The sequence below is a fragment of the Simochromis diagramma genome, unplaced genomic scaffold (genome assembly GCF_900408965.1).
Source record: "Simochromis diagramma unplaced genomic scaffold, fSimDia1.1 OVJJ01000413.1, whole genome shotgun sequence".
NCBI classification, from domain to species: Eukaryota; Metazoa; Chordata; class Actinopteri; order Cichliformes; family Cichlidae; genus Simochromis; species Simochromis diagramma.
In genome coordinates, this window is record NW_024386948.1 from 3,248,013 (window position 1) to 3,269,634 (window position 21,622).

At 41.7% G+C, this 21,622-nt stretch overlaps 1 protein-coding gene across 1 annotated transcript; it reads right to left on the reverse strand.

The window, feature by feature from the left end:
- Positions 1-4,170: 4,170 nt before the first annotated feature.
- LOC120737589 (deleted in malignant brain tumors 1 protein-like) lies at positions 4,171-19,468 on the reverse strand. Its single transcript, XM_040038383.1, has 7 exons — positions 19,244-19,468; positions 18,112-18,132; positions 15,039-15,353; positions 14,357-14,671; positions 5,723-6,037; positions 5,395-5,492; positions 4,171-5,165 (listed from the first exon to the last, which is right to left on the reverse strand). The coding sequence occupies exons 1-7, from the start codon at positions 19,380-19,382 to the stop codon at positions 5,061-5,063; spliced, it is 1,308 nt and encodes a 435-aa protein (XP_039894317.1). The 5' UTR covers positions 19,383-19,468; the 3' UTR covers positions 4,171-5,060.
- Positions 19,469-21,622: the final 2,154 nt, after the last annotated feature.

A 21,622-nucleotide genomic window follows, 5' to 3' on the forward strand; every position in this document is an offset into this window, starting at 1 on the left:
TTAGGCTATGGTCTCTCTATTTTTGGTAATTCCACGCTGGTGGAAACCCAAACAAAACACGCAATAAGAGCCTCTAAAAATTATTATACAAAAATTATTTAATATGAAGGCAATAGCAGAGTGTTACAGGCATCGCCCTAAACAATGTAGCCTCATGGGCAGTGTAGTCCGTGCTGCAGGGAGAATGGACTGCCATACCCGTTATGTGTCTGTGAGCGAGGGAGGGAGAGAAAGGAAAAGTACAGCTGTCACGGGGCAGAAACGGGAGCTGGAAGCATGTAAATATAATAATAACCACTGCAGCCAAAAAGAGTGCCTGACGAGCCCAGCTGTAAGTAAGCTGTTAAGACTCGACTGTACACCGTGTTCATGTTTTCCTCCGAAACATTAAGCAGCCTTTCAATGCCTCTCTCTGTCTCTCGCTAGCAAACTTGACCCAGACAACAAAGTAAAGCTAGTTTTCAGCTACGAGCCCGACACGAACCGGACGTATTAGCCAGAGGTCCCTTTATATGGTTCGGAGCCGCTGAATAGTTTTCTACACGAGATCGCTGCAAAAAGTGCAGCCTTACCTAATGTCCACCTACTGTTACTCATTTATATTAAGATTTTAACATCTAGTTGGTATTGGTATGGCGAGTAGCCTTCAGTAATAGTAATAAATCACACAGCAATAGTACATTCATGTAGTTGTAAAGTATTCAGAATACATTACTTCTATAATCTTTGGTGGAATACATTTTAAAATTAACCTTCCCAACACTGTCAACAGGTTAGCACCTCATACCACAGTGCAGCAAAGCAGTCTCATGAGTGCTGGGAAGCCCAGAGCCCAAAACAGACAGTGCAGGAGATGACAAGGTTAGTAATTGTATGGTGAAAATTATACTTTGTTATCTTGATTGGCAAAAGAAAAGTAAATACAAAATCTGCTTCTCACATTTAGGGCATTTCCGAGATTTTTTTTTTTTCCAAAACTTCAATTTCTTTCATTACAGCTGTCCTGTGCCAGAAGTTCTGTTGAGCCACAGTGAGAGGCATCATTTCAGAAACACCAGGAAGACTGAAACTCGTCGCCAGGATCAAGCAGGGCTCGTGATCTTCACCAGCAGCTCCCTCACAAGAAAGATAAACCCAGCATTTCATGAACACTGATGGAGACCTTTGCTTTGTGTAATGTTAGAAGTACTCAGATAATCCTCAGAGGGTCTAGACTTTTACATAATATAATAGAATAGAATTCAACTTTGTTGTCATTGCACATGCACAGGTACAGGGCAATGAAATGCAGTTTGCATCCATCCAGAAGTGCTTTAGCCATGATATAGATATATTACAATATATATTAGCAATAATATAGATATGTATATGTATGTATATGTATATTACAGAAATGGGTCTGTTATGGTATGTTACAATGTACATGGTATGAAGTATGTTAAGAATATTCTATAAGTATGTACAGGCTGTAGTGAGTACAAACTATGTACAGGCTATGAACAGGATATAAATATGAAAAACTATACAGAAATCTGAGATATACAGTTATACAGAAATGTGAACTATGCAAATTATAAACAGTTGTAGGATTAAAAATCATATGTACAGAATGATTATTTACACAGAACTATACAGTAGTGCAGTTAAGTAATAGCTATAAGCTATAGTAATAGCTTTAAGTCCTGTAGAAAGTTAAATATATGTTGTGCTCACTGGTTACTCTGGTATGAATGACTCTGAATTACTTTATGATAAATAACACAATATTGTCAAAAAACAGTGAAAGAATTCCAGATCACAAGTTTTTAGTTCAAATACAAGTAACAACCTTTGACTTTAATCAGGTTTTATTTAATTGTGTCAGAGAAAACATCATGTGCTCTTCATGTAGCTGAGTACATTCAGTGTTTAAAACAGAAGTTGTGCAGGTCTGAGATCAGCAGTTTTCTGAAACACCAAACTGAGGTACTGTTAATGCTGATGTATAGTGACACAGTTACAGGGGTGATTAATCCTTTTGACTTTTTGTCTTTAAATTTATCAATAAAACAGCTGCAGCTTTCACTGACAGCACATGTGGTACTTTAACCTTTGTACTGTTTTCTTCAGTTAATTTTGGAGTAACTACAAAGATTGAAGATATAGGATGATCTGTCTGCTGTCACTGGGTGGTGCTGAGGTCTGAATCTGAGGACAGCTCCTGTAATCACAAACAGAACAGAATCATCACAAACTGAAATATAAAGTTTATCTCTCAAATCTGAAATACAGCTGATCCTTCTCCAGCCTCACACACTCGAGATCTGAAGTTGTTCAGTCCTACAGTTCTGCCGACAGCTGTTTATTTGTTTTATTTGTTTTAAAGGCCTTACTAACACATTTTCTAATATCATGTTTACCTTTGAGTTGTTGATGCTTTATAAATGGACATCTGCAAAGATGAGATGATGGAGCAGGTTTCAGTCGAGGTTCAGTCTGCTGCTGCATCCTGGTCACAACATACAGAGGTGTTATCAGCTCAGTATTGAACAAGAAATATTAATGTTTCAAATTATTTTTCCTAAAGGATGCAAGCTGTACAGAGTACTGCACATGTGACTTTGTGAACATAATTCATTAAAAATAATTCGGACAGTTTTTTAACCTGAATATTTGTAACAAACTCAAAAAAAAAAAGCTAAAAAAATAATCAGAGGAAAAATGTAACATTTTAACTTAAGCTGACAAGCGGAAGTAGTTGGTTTCAGTACATAAGTATCGGGCTTTGCTCTTTAATCCGTAGCTATTGACTAATGAGGGGAATTTAAAAGTTGGCGTTAATGTCCTTCCACATGTGGAAAGCGACAGAAAACATGCTGCTGTTTGCACATATTTAATAATCAGCTCTGCGCAGAAGCAGAGTCCAGCCTGTTGCTCTTACAGTATAATACTCATAATAAAAGTACAGTAACCGTGGTTAGTCACTGAGCAGCCCGGTGCGTTTCTCTTGATTTCTTTAGTCAGGGTAAATTCATTCACCTGCACGGGTTAGCTAAACGAACTTTACAAAACAAGTTTCCCCGACAGCCGAGTGCTAATTTTAGCTAGCTAGGTCCTTAGGTAGCTACGGATTAGCTTACAAACACATTTAACTTACCAAAAATAATGCGGTGGGGCCTCAGGTCCTCCTGTCCGGTAGTCCAATTTACTGAAGAACACCTCAGGCTGTCATTTTGAAATAGTCGGTAATGTAAACGCTGGACCTCTCGGCATCTGCCATTCCCGAACAGACACGTGCGAGTTTGTCCGTGACCGCAGCCGCGTCGTCAGTGTTTTCTCCAGTCATTGGTCAGCATTATAATATATGCAAATACGTGCAGGTCGGAATCCCCGCCCCCCAGCGCGCCCCCGTACGCCAAAACAGTGCCAGCAGAGTGAAACTGAAAAATGGTTTGAAACCGAAAAGTGGATTGAAACCGAAAAAAAATGGATTGAAACCGAAAAAAAAAATTGTAAGCGAAAACAAAAAAATTACAGTTTCAATTAATTGTTTTTCACTATCAATTTTTTTTTCAGTTTCAATACAAGATTTTTCAGTACATTTATTTCAGTTACAATATTTTTTTTCGGTTTCAATATTTTTTTCGGTTTCGTTTCAAGGTGGCATCGTTCTGATTCCATACAAATGGTGCATATAATTTAATTTTTGCTTGATGCATAAAGTTAAAAAATGAAAACTAATAAAACAAGTTTTAAAAAGGGACTTTTCCATTTGATTACATTTTGTATGATGGATTGTAGAAAAAGTAGAATTGGGCTGAAAGATCTATCGCTTTATCACCTATTCGGGTTGTAAATTGTGTTTTTAAATAGTAACTAAGTAACTAAGTAATTAATTACTTTTGAAAATAAGTAATCAGTAAAGTAACGGGATTACTTTTGGGGGGAAGTAATCAGTAATTAGTTACTGATTACTTTTTTCAAGTAACTTGACCAACACTGGTCACCACCCATCTTGAGGAGTTTGCCCCCTCACATATACTAATGTGCCACAAACAGGACTTTAATATCACCAACCATTCCCATGTTATTACGGTGTATCCATATAAATGGCCCACCCTGTAGTTTAAACTTAATTTCTAACTTTGGGAGAGATAAAGAAAAAATCTCTGAGGACAAGAAAGGTTGGGTATGGTATATTTCCATATAGTTTGTCTTCCATTATGCAAACCACATGGAAATATAATTTCCTTCCTTTAAGGTCACTTTCCTTTATCTCAATTCAAAGCAGATGCTAAGTTTCAGATTTGAAAGTAATATTTTTCTGCTGGCACCAACAGAACTTCTTTGGAAATGCATCACAGAAATAAGTCATCAAACGCATTAAAGTAAAGTTTGCAGTCAAAGAGATTATGTGTCATGTACTGTGTGCGGGAGGCAGAAATGGTGGACCCAAAGTGCAGACTCCAGGAGACGAAAAAGTGCACTCAAACAGCTTTATTGCTGGATACCAAAATAATTAAATTGAAAATATAAATAAACTATGCAGGCAGGCTGACAGACAGAACACACAGTGTAGAATGAGGGATGGAGCAACAACGAGCAGGGGAAGACGAAGACACTAGATACAAAAGGTGAACAGGACCAAGAGGAAAAAGCTGGGAGATATGCCTGACACTGATTACACAAACGAGATGGGGAGCACGCAAAACTGAATGCACTGACATAAGACACAGACTTTCAAAGTAAAACAGGAAACTCAACACAAATGCAGAGACACAGGCTTTACACTGAGACCTGATGGAACTGGAACAGAGGGAGTACAGAACCAAACCCTAACTAGCAAATCTTAACAGAATACATAACCAAAATAAACAAGAACATAAGACAATATTAATAAACACAAAACAGTGAATGATCAGACTCAGGACCATGGCATTATGTTTGTTTTACAACTAAATGTACCACAACAGAAAGCAAGCAAACACAGATATCATGTGAAAAGTAAAGATTAAATCAATCACATCACTTTTACAGGCTGTAAGCCGCCTTCATCCAGCTATTGAAACAAACAGTGTGAACTATGGAGTACACGTCTTTGTCACGTTTTTGATATCTTTCTTTTCTGGAAGTTTCCACCAGCTCACTTTTAGGTCACCATTCGTACCTCCCAGCTCATTTTTGACCTGCACAACAGAAAAAAGAAAATTTAATGATTACACCACAAATTATAGACTGTTATTGTTACATTTTAAATGAAATTTGACATGAAAGAGACTCAAGACGCTAATGCTAATAAAGCAATTTTTTGGGATTGCTCATTATCCAAGACTTTTTTTTAAAACACCTCGGAGGTTTTGTTATTAAAATAAAAGTATAGTCGTTTCACTAAGATTTTGGGATCACACAAATTACCAAATTCATGATGGACTCCATCACAGCCGGGTCTTTCATGTCCACAGAAGAGTTGACAGCAGCCAGATTCACTTTCACCAAGAACTTCCTCCATGGAGCTGGTAAGATTATTAATTTATTAATTATTAATGCAACCCTTTCATTTCTCTGGACTGCCATAGGAGTATACTAGCTTTTTATAAGCTCAAACACAAAGCATTCACCTTCTGTTCATATTTGTTTTAACTCATTTGCGCTTTACATTTGAACACTGTTTTCAGTAGTTGTAAAAATAAGTTTTATTTGCTGTATTTGAAATCTTGTGAATGACCAAAAATATATATCTTACGTGAACAGATGACACCAGCGTCCTGAGAATGTTTACAGTTGTGTGCTCCAAATCCACTGAACTGACACCCAGTTAGAAAGTTTTCATTTCCTGAACAGGTCACTTCATCAAGCCAAATCTGTCCGGTTCCTTGACCAAAATAAGCAAACTGGGGAGCCTGTAATGCCGGTCCACATTTTAACTCTCTGCAAACCACCTCAGCATCATTTAAGTCCCAGCCATCATCACAGACTGTTCCCCAGATGTTATTGTGATAAACTTCAACTCTTCCAGAGCATTGAGTTGATTCAGGCCCAGCTAATCTGATGGGTGAACCTGAAAATGCAGAAAAGGAGTTAAGAACAAAAAAAATATTGTAATGGCAATTAATAGTTAAAATGGAGAAGTTTTCCATAATTAAAATACAGTTTGTAGTTCTATATTTACATTAAATCCTTTTGTTTAAAGTTATTGTATTTCATATTAAATAAAATATTTTAAGAAAGCCTATTAAATTTAACGTTCAGATGCTCAAACACTGTTAATCTTTGATCTCTTTATTTGCATGATATTGCTGTAAGCATCACTGTACTGCCACTATAAGACATTTCACTTTGTATACATATGAGGCTTCATATAAATTGTCACTAAACTACAGAGAAATATTTGTTATTTTACACTGTGGTTGAATAGCAAATTATAACACACTTAATTCCTGTTGTCAACATTTAATTCTGTTAACAGAAAGCAATGTCAATACTCTTGATAACAAAACTTGAAATTTGTGTTCTAGTCCTGGGTTTTATGTTTGTGTTCTAGTTTGTCTCATTTTGTCTTATATGATTGGGTTTTCTTAGTTTTAGGTAAGCCTATCCCTGGGAGCAGGACCCTCAAGCTCCCAGGCCTCTGGTAGAGGACCCGAGCTTGAAGAATTGACCGCCCACAGGGGCGAGTGGGGAATTTATATATATATATATATATATATATATATATATAAAAAACACCCAGCACGCCCCTGCGGGCGGTTTATCCTTCAAGCTCGGGTCCTCTACCAGAGGCCTGGGAGCTTGAGGGTCCTGCGCAGTATCTTAGCTGTTCCTAGGACTGCGCTCTTCTGGACAGAGATCTCCGATGTTGTTCCCGGGATCTGCTGGAGCCACTCGCCTAGCTTGGGAGTCACCGCACCTAGTGCTCCGATTACCACGGGACCACCGTTACCTTCACCCTCCACATCCTCTCGAGCTCTTCTCTGAGCCCTTGGTATTTCTGGAGCTGCTCGTGTTCCTTCTTTCTGATGTTGTTGTCATTGGGAACCGCTACATCTATCACTATGCCCGTCTTCTGTTTGTCTACCACCACTATGTCCGGTTGGTTAGCCACCACCATTTTGTCCGTCTGTATCTGGAAGTCCCACAGGATCTTAGCTCGCTCATTCTCCACCACCCTACCACGTCTCCCACGTCTCCCATTTTGACCTCAGGACTTCCAGTCCATACTCGGCACAAATGTTCCTGTACACTATGCCGGCCACTTGGTTATGGCGTTCCATGTATGCCCTGCCTGCTGGCATCTTACACCCTGCTGATATGTGCTGGATTGTCTCAGGGGCATCTTTACACAGCCTGCACCTGGGGTCTTGCCTGATGTGATAGACTCTCTATGGATCTTGTGCTCAGAGCTTGTTCAGAGGTGCGGTGACACCCAAACTAGGCAAGTGACTCCAGCAGATCCTGTTAACAACATCGGAGATCTCTGTCCAGAAAAGCGCAGTCCTAGGAACAGCTAAGATACAGGACCCTCAAGCTCCCAGGCCTCTGGTAGAGTACCCGAGCTTGAAGGATAGACCGCCCCTTACGGTATTTGTTACTATACCACACTTGTCTTGTTTTCCCTATGTAGTTTCAGTTGTTTACCATGGTGTTTGGCATTTCCCTAATTACCATAACTCTATGTGCATTTAAACCCTTAGTTTGAATAAGGTCTTTGTCACATATAGCACGTATTTGGATGTATTTTTTCCACCACCCATTGGACTTCTGTTACACCATCATGGTATTTTTGTATTTTGTGCATTAACTCCATCTCATGAGTCTCCAATTGGGTCTAGATACCTACACATGACCGAATGATGCAATCAGACAATGCACTCAGCTACACTGTTATCCAGCATTGCTTGTGGATGAGGAGCTTAGTGAGGATCTCTTAAGTTCTCTTCCAGGATTCATAATTCTAAGAACATAAATATTTTATCAGTCTCTCTGCCATGAGGGCAATTATCTGTAATAAACCTCAGCTACTTCTGTTCCCAACAATCCTGGACATTCTTTATTTAATAACAACATGAAGACACAGCTAACAGACTGAAACCTGAGCATCCTCTTTTTTTTGGCCTTTATTATCGCTGCAGCAACCCAGTCACTGGAGCAATGAGCACCTGGACAGTCCTCTGAAAGATGAAGCAAGGCTCCTCTGATGGACTCACAACTGCAAGCCAGGAGTTGCAATCATCTTTGACCAGCTGCCTTACTTCTAGAGCCAGTAGACTTTGCTTGTCCTGTTGAGCACTCCCAGTCAGATGGGATTGCATGCCCTGTGCTGAAGTCCTAAACTCCCTGAGCCTGAGGGTCCTGAGCTGCCTGAAGGTATCTATAACTCTATCGTTGTGTTAGTGTCACATGGTCAGGGAAACAGAACAGGAGCACCAGAAGGTCCCAAAACAAAACATGGGTCCAAAACTAAAAAAAAATAAATACTGGAGCCCAAGAAAACAGAGTCCCAAAACCAGTTCAGGGGACCGGCCCAGAGGCCAACAGCACAAGAGTTCAAAACATGCATGCAAAAAGATCTTTTGTTAAAAGGGTTGGCGTAATTAAGCAAATGCTTCAGCCAATATCTTTTGATTAGCCTTGTCTCATGCTTTCTTGCTTTGTGGTAGATCTTTGTTCTGTCTTCACTGAGATATTTGAATGCTAATCAATAAAATCAAAATCAAATAACCCCCCCCCCCAAAAAAAAAAACAGTTCAGTTCAGGAGGCCGACTGTGTGAAAAGCAGCGATGGTGACACCATTAAAGGAAATCCGGAGGCCGACAATGCGGAAGGCAGTGGCAGCGACAGAGCAGTCCGGAGGCTGGCCACGCGGCAGGTAGTGGTGACAGAGGTGACCTCGTTCAGGGGGCCGCCCTCGACAGCGATAATGTCCAGCTAGAGGCCTGGAAAGTGGCCGGCAAAGGCGAGGTCGTCCAGGCCGAGTCGCATTTGATGCGACTCGGCCTACCGCCTGACTACCGAGGACAGTGACGTCATCAGCGAGAGCCCGGTGACCAGCATCGCGGAGCATGACGTCCGAGCGGCACTGAGGAGAGTGAACACAAGGAAAGCGGCGGGGCCAGACGGCATCACCGGCCGTCTGCTGCGCTGCTGTGCTGACCAGCTAGCAGGTGTGTTCACTTACATCTTCAACGAGTCCCTGGCGAAGTCTGTGGTCCCCACATGCTTCAAAAGATCCACCATCATCCCTGTGCCCAAGAACAGCAAACCCTCATCCCTGAACGATTACCGGCCAGTTGCACTGACCTCGGTAGTAATGAAGGTGTTTGAGAGGCTGCTGAAGAACATCATCTCCTCCTCCATCCCAGACACCACAGATCCGCTGCAGTTCGCCTACAGATCCAACAGATCCACAGAGGATGCCATCGCCCACGTCCTACACACCACTCTCAGCCACGTGGACAAGAAACAGGGTAACTATGTGCGAATGCTGTTTGTTGATTACAGTTCAGCGTTTAACACAATAGTGCCCTGCAGACTGTTCACAAAGCTGAGGGATCTGGGACTTAACAGCCGTCTGTGTGCATGGGTGTTGGACTTCCTCACTGGCAGAACTCAGGTGGTGAGGGTGGGCAGGTGCTTCTCCAACAGCATCACCATCAACACAGGAGCACCTCAGGGATGTGTCCTCTCGCCACTGCTCTACTCCCTCTACACTTCAGACTGTGTGGCCACCCATGGCTCCAACACCATTGTGAAGTTTGCTGACGACACAGTGGTGTTGGGTGCCATCTCCAACAACGATGAGGCGGCCTACATGGATGAAGTGAAGAATCTGGCATCGTGGTGCCAGGACAACCACCTCCAGCTGAACGTCAGCAAGACCAAGGAGCTGGTGGTGGACTTCAGAAGGGGTCAGCACAGAGACTACAAGCCCATCATCATCAATGGAGCTCCAGTGGAGAGGGTGCAGTCCTTCAAGTATCTTGGTGTCCACATCTCCTCAGACCTGACATGGTCTGCCCACATTCAGGTCCAGACCAAAAAGGCTAGGCAGCGCCTGTATCACCTACGACAACTGAGGAAGTTCAGGGTCTCTCCAAAGATCCTCAGGATTTTCTATACAGGCGCTGTGGAGAGCATCCTCACACAGAACATGACATCGTGGTTTGGGAACAGCTGTGTGAAGGACCAAAAAGCTCTCCAGAGAGTGATCCGTACAGCAGAACGCTGCTGCAGGATTGCTCTCCCCCCGCTTCAGGACACCTACACCAGGAGATGCCGGACTAGAGCAGCGCAGATACTGAAGGACCCGTCCCATCCTGGCAACAAACTGTTCCAACTTCTGCAATCTGGTAGAAGGTTCCGCATCTTCCGGGCAAGGACAGAGAGACTCAAGAGGAGCTTCTATCCCCAAGCCATCCGTGCCCTAAACACACACACCCGCCCTCTCACATCATCTATAATTGACTGAGACAGGACTCTTCCAGACACTAAACCAAGGCACAATGTACACTTCAAATTCCTTTAATTTTAAATATGTTTATATTGTCTCCTGTAAAATAGTCAGATGTCTATTCATATTAATATACAGAATTCACCTGCTTGCTGCTACTACTGCACATTCACCCAGTGTATATACTATATGTCTGTATATATATATATATATATTGTTCTTCCTCTACACCCCCCCCCCCCCAATTTTTGCACATGTCGAGGAGCGTGTCAGCCTACATTTCACTGTGTGTTATACTTGTATAACTATGCATGTGACAAATAAAGAACCTTGAACCTTGAACCTTGAATGGCAAGACAGAGGCTGGACCAGGCGAGGATGGTGCTGGACCAGGTGAGGATGTGGAAGCCATAGGTGCTGGAGCTGCAGGCGACGGCATGGAAATCGAAGATGATGGAATTGCAGGCAACGGCGTGGAAGCCGTAGATGATGGAGCTGCAGGCGGCGGTGATGGCTGGATGGGCCCCTTGGACCTTCCAGCGAAGACAGACACAGGACCAGCAGGCGCCGAGACTCCTAGCAGAGACGGATCAGAACCAGCAGGTTCGGGGATCTCTGGCAGACACAAAGGTAACTGGAGCTGCACAGGGCCCTGGCTCAGCCCAGGAAGCGCTGACATGGTGCAGTTCCTAGGGGCCTGCTTAACCTTCAGGGGGCCAGAATCAGCTGGGGACTGAGACGTAGCCTCTGGGGAGACCCTGGAGTGAATAACTGCACCTAAAGCAGCTAAGTTATGAGAAACACCCTGGTTGGGAATTAGATTTTCTCCCTGCATAGAGATGATGGATGGCTGAGTGGCTCACAGAACCGAAGACTGAGCTACAGGTAGCGGGGACACTGGAGTCTGAGCTACAGGTATCGGGGACATTGGAGACTGAGCTAGTGGCTGCTGAGCAGGTGACACTGGAGACTGAGCTAGTGGTTGCTGGGCGGCTAACTGAGCTGACGGTTGCTGGGCCGCTAATTGAGCGGACTCGGTGGAACTTTTAAATGACTCGGGCAATGCTGGCTTTTCAGTCTCTAGGGAACGCAGCCTCTGGGAGGCCCTGAATTCCTGCAACATTACCACTTAATGTCTTTGAATGAGTGTCAGTAGCCCAAGAAATGACACATTCAGGTGCACACTGAACAGTCTCTTGAGGTGGCAGCTTGGAAAATAAAACAGTCTTAGTATCATCAGAGCTGGGGTTGTTTCTGGGGTGAAAGCCACAGCTTTAGCAGACTCTGGGATAGCTGATACGGGGTTAACAGGGTCAGAGACAGTTAATCCAGGCTCAGAAGAAGCAGAAGAAACACAGCCCTTTGTTTTCCCAGAAGTCTTAAAAATACCAACCTGGGAGAGGTCAGTTACTACGAAGGCAGGTAAGCTACGCGTATTAGGTCTCATCAACACCCCAGAAGAAAAAGTCCTGAAGTTCAAACCAGTAATATTGTCCTTTTTACTCACCACAGTCGGCTGCTCTGATATCCCAAGGTCCGACTGTGGTGAGGGGCGTTGACGGCGTGAGTGTCATTTCCCTTTCGAAGGCTCGGCCGACGGGCCGGGCAGAACAACCTCCGTCGGGCCAGGCAGCGAAGCATTAGTTGCTGGGTGGGTGGTAGCAGCCGGGGGGTGAAGGCGAAGCTCGTTCAGAATTAAATTCTGTGCGAGCAGGTGAAGTGAGCTGAAACCAATCGCTGTAGCCGGTTAGCCACAGCTTGCCGAAGTTCTTTCCCCTCATGTTCCAGCCACAAATTAATCAATTTGTCCACAGAGTACACAATATCCTCACAGAGCTCCTTGGGCGAGTCAAATGCTGCTGGGTCCATTGATGGCTGGTTCGTACTGTCACGGCCAGCGGGGCAAGCCGTTTGTAAATTATTAAAGGACCCAAAATGCAAGCACTGCTTCTGATGAGAGTGAGCTTTATTCTTAGGCCCTCCAAGGTTTGGAGGCCTATCTCCCCCTACCACCACTTCCCCTGCCAGTGGCGGACTCCCTCAGACATCGGTGCGTTGGTGGTTCTTTGTGTCCGGGGATGGGCGTCCAGGTACACACCGGCTCACTCCTTGGCGGCCGCTTATCGGGGCCTGGAGCCTGGGGCTCGCTCGGGCCACTTCGGAGGTGGGGTGCCCCCGGCCTCTCGGCCTGGGGCTCGGTCACTCAGGCACAGCTGGCTGCCGGCGGAGCTCACGGGCGCGTCACTGCAACTCCCCCTGGCTTCTGCTCCGCGGCTGCGGAGTGAGCCCTCATCTGGGACTCTCCTCAGCTCTTTCTGGGACAGTGGCGCGGCTGCCCCTCTGTTAGTCTTCCTTGGTCTCTTGTGTTCTGGGGGCCTCTGGATGTCTGGAGTTTTGATCTCCTCCATACCTGCTTCATGCCCTGGAGGACGGGGCTATGCCCCCCCCCCCCCACACACCCTCTAGCAGATCATTACATGAAGGAACCTTTTAAAAAAAACAAGCGCGTCCATGCTCACAGGTGTACACACGGGTGATCACACCCACAAACTACACCCTTTTTGGCTCCTACCTCAAAGCACACTGTGTTCTGTTGATCTTATGTGCTGCACAATAATGTTTAATATTTAGTATTTACTGTCATATTCCTATATATCATTGTGATGCTGTTTATTCTATTACTCTTGTTGTCTTCTGCTTGTTCTCTTTTTTCTTTCTCAGCAGGTGATCCAGGTGATTGATATATGCATTTTTTATTTTATTTTATTTTTTTTTCTGCTCATTCTGTTGGTTTTTGTCTTTTGCCCTTCTCCCCCGTCCCTCTTCTCAGCTGTTTCTCTTTCCCTCTTTCTTTCTCCCCTTCTTTCCCCCAGTCAAGTCTGTCCCATATTCAGTAAGTGAAAATAAAATAAACAATAAAAGGTGAATCAAATAGACCATTACGGCAAGGCTGGGATGGTCAATTTGGTAAAGTAAATCCGTTGGGCATCTTTCTTTGCCTTTAGACAACAATTCTGATGGCAAAAGAGCCAAACGGGACAGACAAAAAAAAAAAAAAGAGAGTGAGCTTTATTGAAGTGGATGGCAAACAACGAAAAAAGGGCGAGGCTGGCGAGAAAAGAACTGACAAACCTAAACTGGCAAAACTAACTTGAAACCAGAGACAGAGATGCAGGGAGATAACGCAGACTAGAGAACAAAACACCATATAACGCAGACGAACCAGCAACTGCAATCAGAGGCAGACACAAGGCTTAAATACACAGAAGGATAACGAAGGAATGAGACACAGAAGGAGGGCACAGCTGGGAGTAATTAGACAGTAATTAGACAGGACGGGACAGGGGAAACGAAACGAAAACACGCTGAACACACTGACATCAGACACGGACCTTCAAAGTAAAACACAAAACACACACACGCAAAGACACAGACTCAGAGACGCGGGCTTAACACAGAGACCTGACGACACTAGAAGGGATATACAGGCAGGGATGACACAAAACAGAAGGAGCACTGAATAAACACTGGGAAACCGAAACACAAATAGTCATAAATCATAATAAAATCCAAAGTAAAAGTACAAAAACCAAAAACACAGGACCGTGACAGTTAGCCTCTGGTCAAAGCTCTTGTGGTGCCTTTTCACCTCCATGTTTTTCATTTGGGAGGTCCCTCCATCCTGATCTCCTCCACACGACCTGAAGCTGGATTTGCATGCCCTGCCAGTGTTTTAACTCATTTGCCTTTGAAGACTATGACGACTATACAAATAATTGTGAAAACAAGAAATTCGTTTTTACAGTATTTGGCATTCTGTGGATATATCTCACCTAAACAGATGACACCAGTGTTGTGATAGTGCCCATAGTTGTTTGAACAGTATTACTTAAAATAGGATTAGGGTTAGTATCTAAACGTTTTCTCACCTGAACAAATGACACCAGCATCCTCACCATGTACACAGTTGTGTGATCCAAATCCACTGTGCTGACACTGAGTTAGAGAACTTTCACTTCCTGAACAGACCACGTCATCAAGCCAAATCTGTCCAGTTCCTTGACCAAAGTAAGCTGATCGAGGAGCTTGTAGTGCAGACCCACAGTTTAACTGTCTGCAAACCACCTGAGCATCATTTAAGTCCCAGCCATCATCACAGACTGTTCCCCAGATGTTATTGTGATAAACTTCAACTCTTCCAGAGCACCGAGTTGATCCAGACCCAGCTAATCGGATGGGCACACCTGAAACCCCCCCCAAAAAACAGAAAAGATAGGAACATAAAGGACTTGTAATGTTCATCTATAGTTGTATGTAAATATAAAGTACAAACTGACTGATCAGATGTGATTTTGCATAAAATCATGTGTATTTACGAGATATAAACCTTGAAAATTTTACACATATTGTGTGTCCTCCTGGTCTCAGGTTACCTTATCTGTTTTAACTCAATTGCCTTTTATATATTTCTAGTATTTGGCATGCCTTGGATGAGAAAAATATATCTTAACAGAACAGATGACGCCAGCATTATTATTGTGCCCACAGTTATGTGTGACACAACTCATGTATGTCACACAAGAGGATAATGACCTAAAAACGTTTTCTCACCTGAACAAATGACACCAGCATCCTCGTGATGTCCACAGTTGTGTGATCCAAATGCACTGTGCTGACACTGAGTTAGAGAGCTTTCACTTCCTGAACAGACCACGTCATCAAGCCAAATCTGTCCAGTTCCTTGACCAAAGTAAGCTGATCGAGGAGCTTGTAGTGCAGACCCACAGTTTAACTGTCTGCAAACCACCTGAGCATCATTTAAGTCCCAGCCATCATCACAGACTGTTCCCCAGATGTTATTGTGATAAACTTCAACTCTGCCAGAGCATCGAGTCGATCCAGACCCAGCCAATAAAATGGGCACACCTGCAAACAAAACACAGAAAAGATATGTTGTGAATATAAGATTCAGAAGTTGTAATATTGTAACTGTAAATTTTAAAGTGGTAGGATGGCTCCGTTAACAGTGAAGTTTAAAAAAGAAAAGGTTAACAGATGGAAATTAAACTAATTCCAAAGTCAATAGAAACTGCTTAAATTTCCTAGTATTAGTTAGCTTTCGCCAGTTCTAAAAGAAAATAATGTGTTTGTGTTGTGCAGGCAGACCCTATACAGATCAGAGCTTTGGCTCAGGCTTAGTTGTCCCAATCCCATCTCCCAATACCCACACTCCTGACACTGAACCAGCACCTCTGTTAATTGAAGAACAAGGTGCATTCTTTTATGTCAAGCAATGTGTCTAATTGCAGGGAGGCCCCTTGGGATTTTTTTTCCTACAGACTTTTTATTTATTTTGCAATAAAATGCATTTGTCACACAACAGGCAGGTCGGCCAGTGAGGAATGTCAGTCCATGACAGCATTATAAAATTAAATAAAATCTATCTGAGTTCCACTTAGGTCTCATGACATAGATACTTTTCAGTTGGCTACACTTTATTCGGTAACTGAGTTAAGTTATATTTGCCAGTACCTTAATAATTTAAATAAAACAATTTTGATCAGTAAAACATAATTTTAAACCATTTTATAGATGAGATTTTAAATTTATATCCATCCAAAAAGTTAATGGCTATTTAATTTATATTTGTATTTGATGTAAAGGCACCAATCATTGTAAAAAACAGACAAACAAAAAACAAAAAAAATCTAATAATATTATCATAAAAAATATTAAAATGTAACAAATTGCACATTTCTCAGTCTTGCATAAATTAAAAAAAATCTATTCATCTAAGCAGAACATTGGTCGATGTCTGCACAGAGTTATAATTCTAGGGCTGGCAGTGTTTGCAACATTAAAGTGGTGGGGCCCAAAGTGATATTTCTTTTTCACGGTTCCCAAATCCATGGTGTTACTCCTGCAAGGAAGTGTACACTACTGATCGAAGGTTTTAGAAAAAAAAATTTAACACATCAATTCTTCTTCTTGTCCAATGAATAGCCTGAAATGGTACAAAAGTAAGTAGGCACCCTCAACCACATTGGGTACCACAGCATTCTGCAGAGCCATGCAGCATCCTCTGGTATGTGCCTAGCTGTTTAGGGGTTCATCCTACAGAAAGATAATAACCCAAAATATAAGATAAAGCTATGCCAGAACTACCTCATGAAAAAAGAACAAGTTAATAAGCTTCAAAACATGGATAAGAGCCCACTGAGCTGATTTTGATGACCTGGACATAAGAGTGAAAACAAAGCACCCTACAAGTGCCACACATTTATGGGAACTTCTGCAACAGAGTTGGGAAGAACTTTCTGAAGAACATTTGGTTTGCATTTTAGAAAGAATGCCATGGGTGTGTTCAGCTGTTATATCTGCCAAAGGTAGGTACTTTGATGAGTCAATAGAATACATTTAAAAAAAACTTTAGTGGTTTATTAAGTCTATTCGGGGCGATCGTGGCTCAAGAGTTGGGAGTTCGCCTTGTAATCGGAAGGTTGCCGGTTCGAGCCCCGGCTTGGACAGTCTCGGTCGTTGTGTCCTTGGGCAAGACACTTCACCCGTTGCCTACTGGTGGTGGTCAGAGGGCCCGGTGGCGCCAGTGTCCGGCAGCCTCGCCTCTGTCAGTGCGCCCCAGGGTGGCTGTGGCTACATTGTAGCTTGCCATCACCAGTGTGTGAATGGGTGGATGACAGGTTGTTTAAAGCGCTTTGGGGTCCTTAGGGACTAGAAAAGCGCTATACAAATACAGGTCATTTATTCTTTCATTTCAGCGTATGAAATGAAACAACAGAAAAAGGTATCTTGGAAAGAAAAGCGTCTGGACAGAAGCCCAGACCCTTTTCGTTTTAAATCGTTTTACATTTTTTCATTGGTATTTTGTTGTTTGATTCTTTATGTTATTTCAGTGTAAATGGATAAGTTTATGAATATAAATATTATCAGAGATGAGAGCTTTTTGCCAAATTTAGTTGTTTTTTAAAAAAAATTATATTTTACAAGATTTCTATTTTTTGCACCACTCTGTTCCATGTTAACTACTACTACTAAACCATATAAATAATCCTATAATCTACATAATCAGCTGTAGAGCTAGAGCCAAAAGACAATTTTCATCTAGTCTAGGCTATCCAACTCCCTCATCTGAATTATGAGTTTGTGAGGACTGCAGAACATCCACTATGAGACAAGTGAACCATGATTGAACTACAAGACCTGAAAAGTACTAAAAGAAAATCATTTTCATCTTTACATGCAAACACAGACATACACACAACATGTATCTCTTATATTAAAAGTTCCTATTCTCTATATGGCAAGCTCTATGGCTACACTGTAGCTTTCAAAAATCTTTAGACTGTGCTGGTGCTCTTCACTTGTTATGGTTAATTGGTCCAATTAATTAACTTTAGATTGTTACTGACAGTGATAAACAGTGATCTCCTGCTTCTTAGAAAAGGGGGACACAATCTCCAAAGTGTCCTTTAGTAGTAGTATAGGTGTTAAAGATAGCAAAGGAAGGAATAAAGACATTTAATCCCCAGTTTTCTTTTGCTCAAACCAATGAGATTAGTACTGCCTCCTTTTTTTTTTTTTTTTTTTAGCTCAGCAGAGAAAACAGCTAAGGTTGAAACTAAACTTGAAACTTGTTCTTGGATATTATAAATACAAATATCCTTACCAGACATCTGTGCATGGCCATCTGAAAAATAAAGGAGAAAATAATTATAAAAAAAATGTTAAACCAGTGTACTGCACATCATGATTTACATTTTGAAGCATTAGTCAGACAGAAAGTAAATACCTGAAAAGTCAACTTGGATCTACACTGCCTTTTCTTATTTCCTCAAACTTTCAGAATTGTTTACCTGAACATTTTGGGAAAGGGGCAGTCCAAATTATAATGATGTTGAATTGGTCAAAAATGCACTGTCATAAGTGCTATATATAAAGTATATATGAACTTTGCTTGCTCACTACCCAAACATCAAGTGAAAACAAACATTTAGTGAAGACTTTTGTTTTGCACACTTTTCCCTGTGCGTTCTCTGTATGAATATGCAGGGTTACAATGATCAGTTTTAACATCTTAACGGGTATTATAATAATGTTACAGCTGTACAGCACATTGTTACCCATTTGGGAACAATACCCATTTATAAAGACCAACAGCAGCTTGAGAGTTAACAAACCATGTAATTAACCAGTTAGTAAACATTGTTAACACTAAACTAAAACCTGTTTTATGTTTAATGATCAAGTTGTACTTTATCAGTAGTAGTTAACATCATGTCACTGAACCCAGCCCTCTCAGTGAGCACATAGTTACTCTCTACTACATTTCTATTTGTCAATACAAAAAATATAATAAATAACCCAATTAACTTGAAATGTTTACATTACTATTGCTTAAATATTTCAAACAGAAAAAGTTTTGGAAAGAAAAGGGGACACGAACTGCTGGCTGGACAGAAAATGCATTAGCAGAAAATTGACAAAATGATAAATAAAGTGCTGTGGATCACAGCAGATACAGGGACTTTACTGATCTGATCTACATTATAAAGTGAAACATAGTCCTGCTTTCACCTCTAGGTATTTGCTTTTTTACCAGGTGGATTTTTTGACTCTCTTTCTTATCTTGGATCCATCTACAAGCAGGCTACCAAGTGGGCTGCTTTGAAGTATAGTAGAGTACTTTTAATTACAACAGTTGTTAAAATCTGTACAGCTGAACCTTAAATTAACATTGTACTCTGTCCAGTCTTCATATAAAATAGGTCATGAGAAACAAAATTGAATTTCTTTCTCACCTTTGCATGAGAGAATGATCGTCACAAAGAAACAGCAGACAAACTGTTGGAGAGCCATTGTTAGCCACACCAGTCTGAATTTGACTTTTTGACTTTTAAATATGTATGCTGAGTATGCTGAGCCCCTCCCACAGACCATTTACTGTTGGACACAGGCTGTCCCAAATGGACTTCCCATCACTAAGCAATGAATGAACATACATATAAAACAAGGTAACAAATCAAAGGACTTGATACTTGAATTTGAGGACATTGCATATTTATACAAAAATTGCATACAGTTTGCATGCAAAGAATGCATTTAAAAACCTGTTAAAGATGAAAGAAAATTAAACACAGATACAGACCACAATTCTGAAACAAAATCTTCCAGGGTTGCTTTCTTCATCTAACAGTTTGCTGTTGGTCTGAATAAAAAAAACCTATTTACTTAACAATATGCATGGCTTATTGCTGTGACACATTAACATGGTTTCTGTGGTGGGTGGGGCTCATGGCTCAGCTGCAGGGAGAGAGTATTGCAGTGGCTTTGCAGGGCAGTGTCAGAGGAGGCTGGTTGGGTGGCTGATTGAGTCCCGGTGTCTGGCAGAGGAGGAAAAAAAAAAAGAAAAGCAATGAAAACAAAGAGTACTGAATTGCAGTCTGAGTCCTGTGTATGTGGGTTGTGCTGGATGTCTTTTGTCGCGTGTTCAGAATATTGAGGATGAGAACAAAACAACGAAGGTCCAGAAGAGTTAGGTCAAACGATGATTTTAATGAACACACGTGTGGGGAGATGTACACTGCAAAACATCAGCTGTAGATCTCCGCCCAATAATACACAAGCAGTTGTTTTTATAGCATCAGGGTATTATTTATGATGCCCTCTCATGTGTCAAAGCAGATACAATACATGCATGACTTTCAAAACCACAAATGTTCTGGTAACGACTTTTGACACAGTTTGAAAAGAATATTTTCTTCGCCTCCAAGCCAGGTGCTTCCTGTAGCTCGTCTCGCTCTTGCTTCTCCAAAACCTCAGATGCATGCTCTGCAACAAAACTGTCAATTCTGCAGGCCCAAAATGCAGTTGCAAGCTTGCAAAATATGTCTGAGCTCTTACCTAGAAATGAATCTACCTAAGATGTGTGTGTATGTGTCTCCCGACCTCAATTGCACTGTTTCACCTCTCACCTCGCCTACTAAAACTCACAACCAGACAGAGGCCACTCTCATATGTGTAACAATCTAACTAAAACTATATATGTATATGTTGAATAAATGTTTTAATTAAATGCCACTACTCAAAGCTTAATAAAAATAATATAAACGAATAAAAGACAATAATGAATATCCTGGTTATTCAAATAGCCTCATCCAGACAGCTCCTCAAAATAACAACCAAAAAATGCACACTTTAAAGAGGAAACAAAGACATTTTAGAAGTACACTTCCTGACTTATTCTGAGTCATCTGTTACCAAGCAAACTCAAACGCAGCATGTTGCTGTAAGATTAACCTTCTAAGCTCCATGTCACTCATACTCTGCTTAGTTTCACTTTCGCAAGGACGCTCTGCAAAAGCATGCTATGCAAAAGCATGCAGTTTCCTGTCTACTTTGGCACAGACTGTACTCAGAGTTGAGCCTTCCTTTTATAACCCAATATAATCAGTATATAAGCATTTAAGATTATAGATTTAACTCAACAGTTTAAAGTGGTTATAACTGCACCCGTAATAAAGGCTAATTGGGTGCCAATATGTTTAAACATCTGAATGCAATATCAATGCTGTAGATTATGTTATTAATGCAATGGTAATGATGATAGTTATGAATAGTAGCAGTAAAATAATTTCCCTGATCCCCACACTCCCTCTCTTGGTGACCCTCTCTTTAAAAGAGGGTCACCACACTTTACTAGTGTCATTGCTCTGACCCTCTCTAGCCGTCCTCTGGCTCAGGGAATCAAACAACAACCTCATGTCATCTAGGTGGTCCAGTAAGAACACGCAAGCTCCAACTTGAGAACACTTCATGCTCAAGTGGTCTGTGCTCCTTTTCTGGGTCCCTCTCTCGTGGAAATCTTCTCCTGTAAAAGATAGAAAACAAACAGCCTCTCTCTGCTACACCTCACCAATCTACTGTGTTCATCTAATGTTCCTTTAATCATTCAAAGTTGTTTCACCATATCATGTTCTGGGCTCCTTTATATTAACTTTACTTAATCTCAATGCTCTTTATGTGTGTGAGCAACACTTTTAGTTTTATTAAACACGCCCAGGGTAAGATATAAACCATCACCATCTAACCATAAAAACAGACAGAGACGTTCCTCTTTCTGTCACTTGTTACTAGGCAAGCTCAAATTCAGTTAGAAGCTAAATGAATTTCAGGCCTTT

Excerpts from the sequence above, each read along its gene's own strand:
- LOC120737589 (XM_040038383.1), bottom strand. The coding sequence starts at position 19,382 with ATGGTCTGTGGGAGGGGCTCAGCATACTCAGCATACATATTTAAAAGT. Across the intron at positions 18,133-19,243 it reads GATCATTCTCTCATGCAAAG|ATGGCCATGCACAGATGTCT; the intron begins GTGAGAAAGAAA and ends TTTATTTTTCAG. Across the intron at positions 5,493-5,722 it reads CGCTGGTGTCATCTGTTCAC|CTCCATGGAGGAAGTTCTTG; the intron begins GTAAGATATATA and ends TAATCTTACCAG.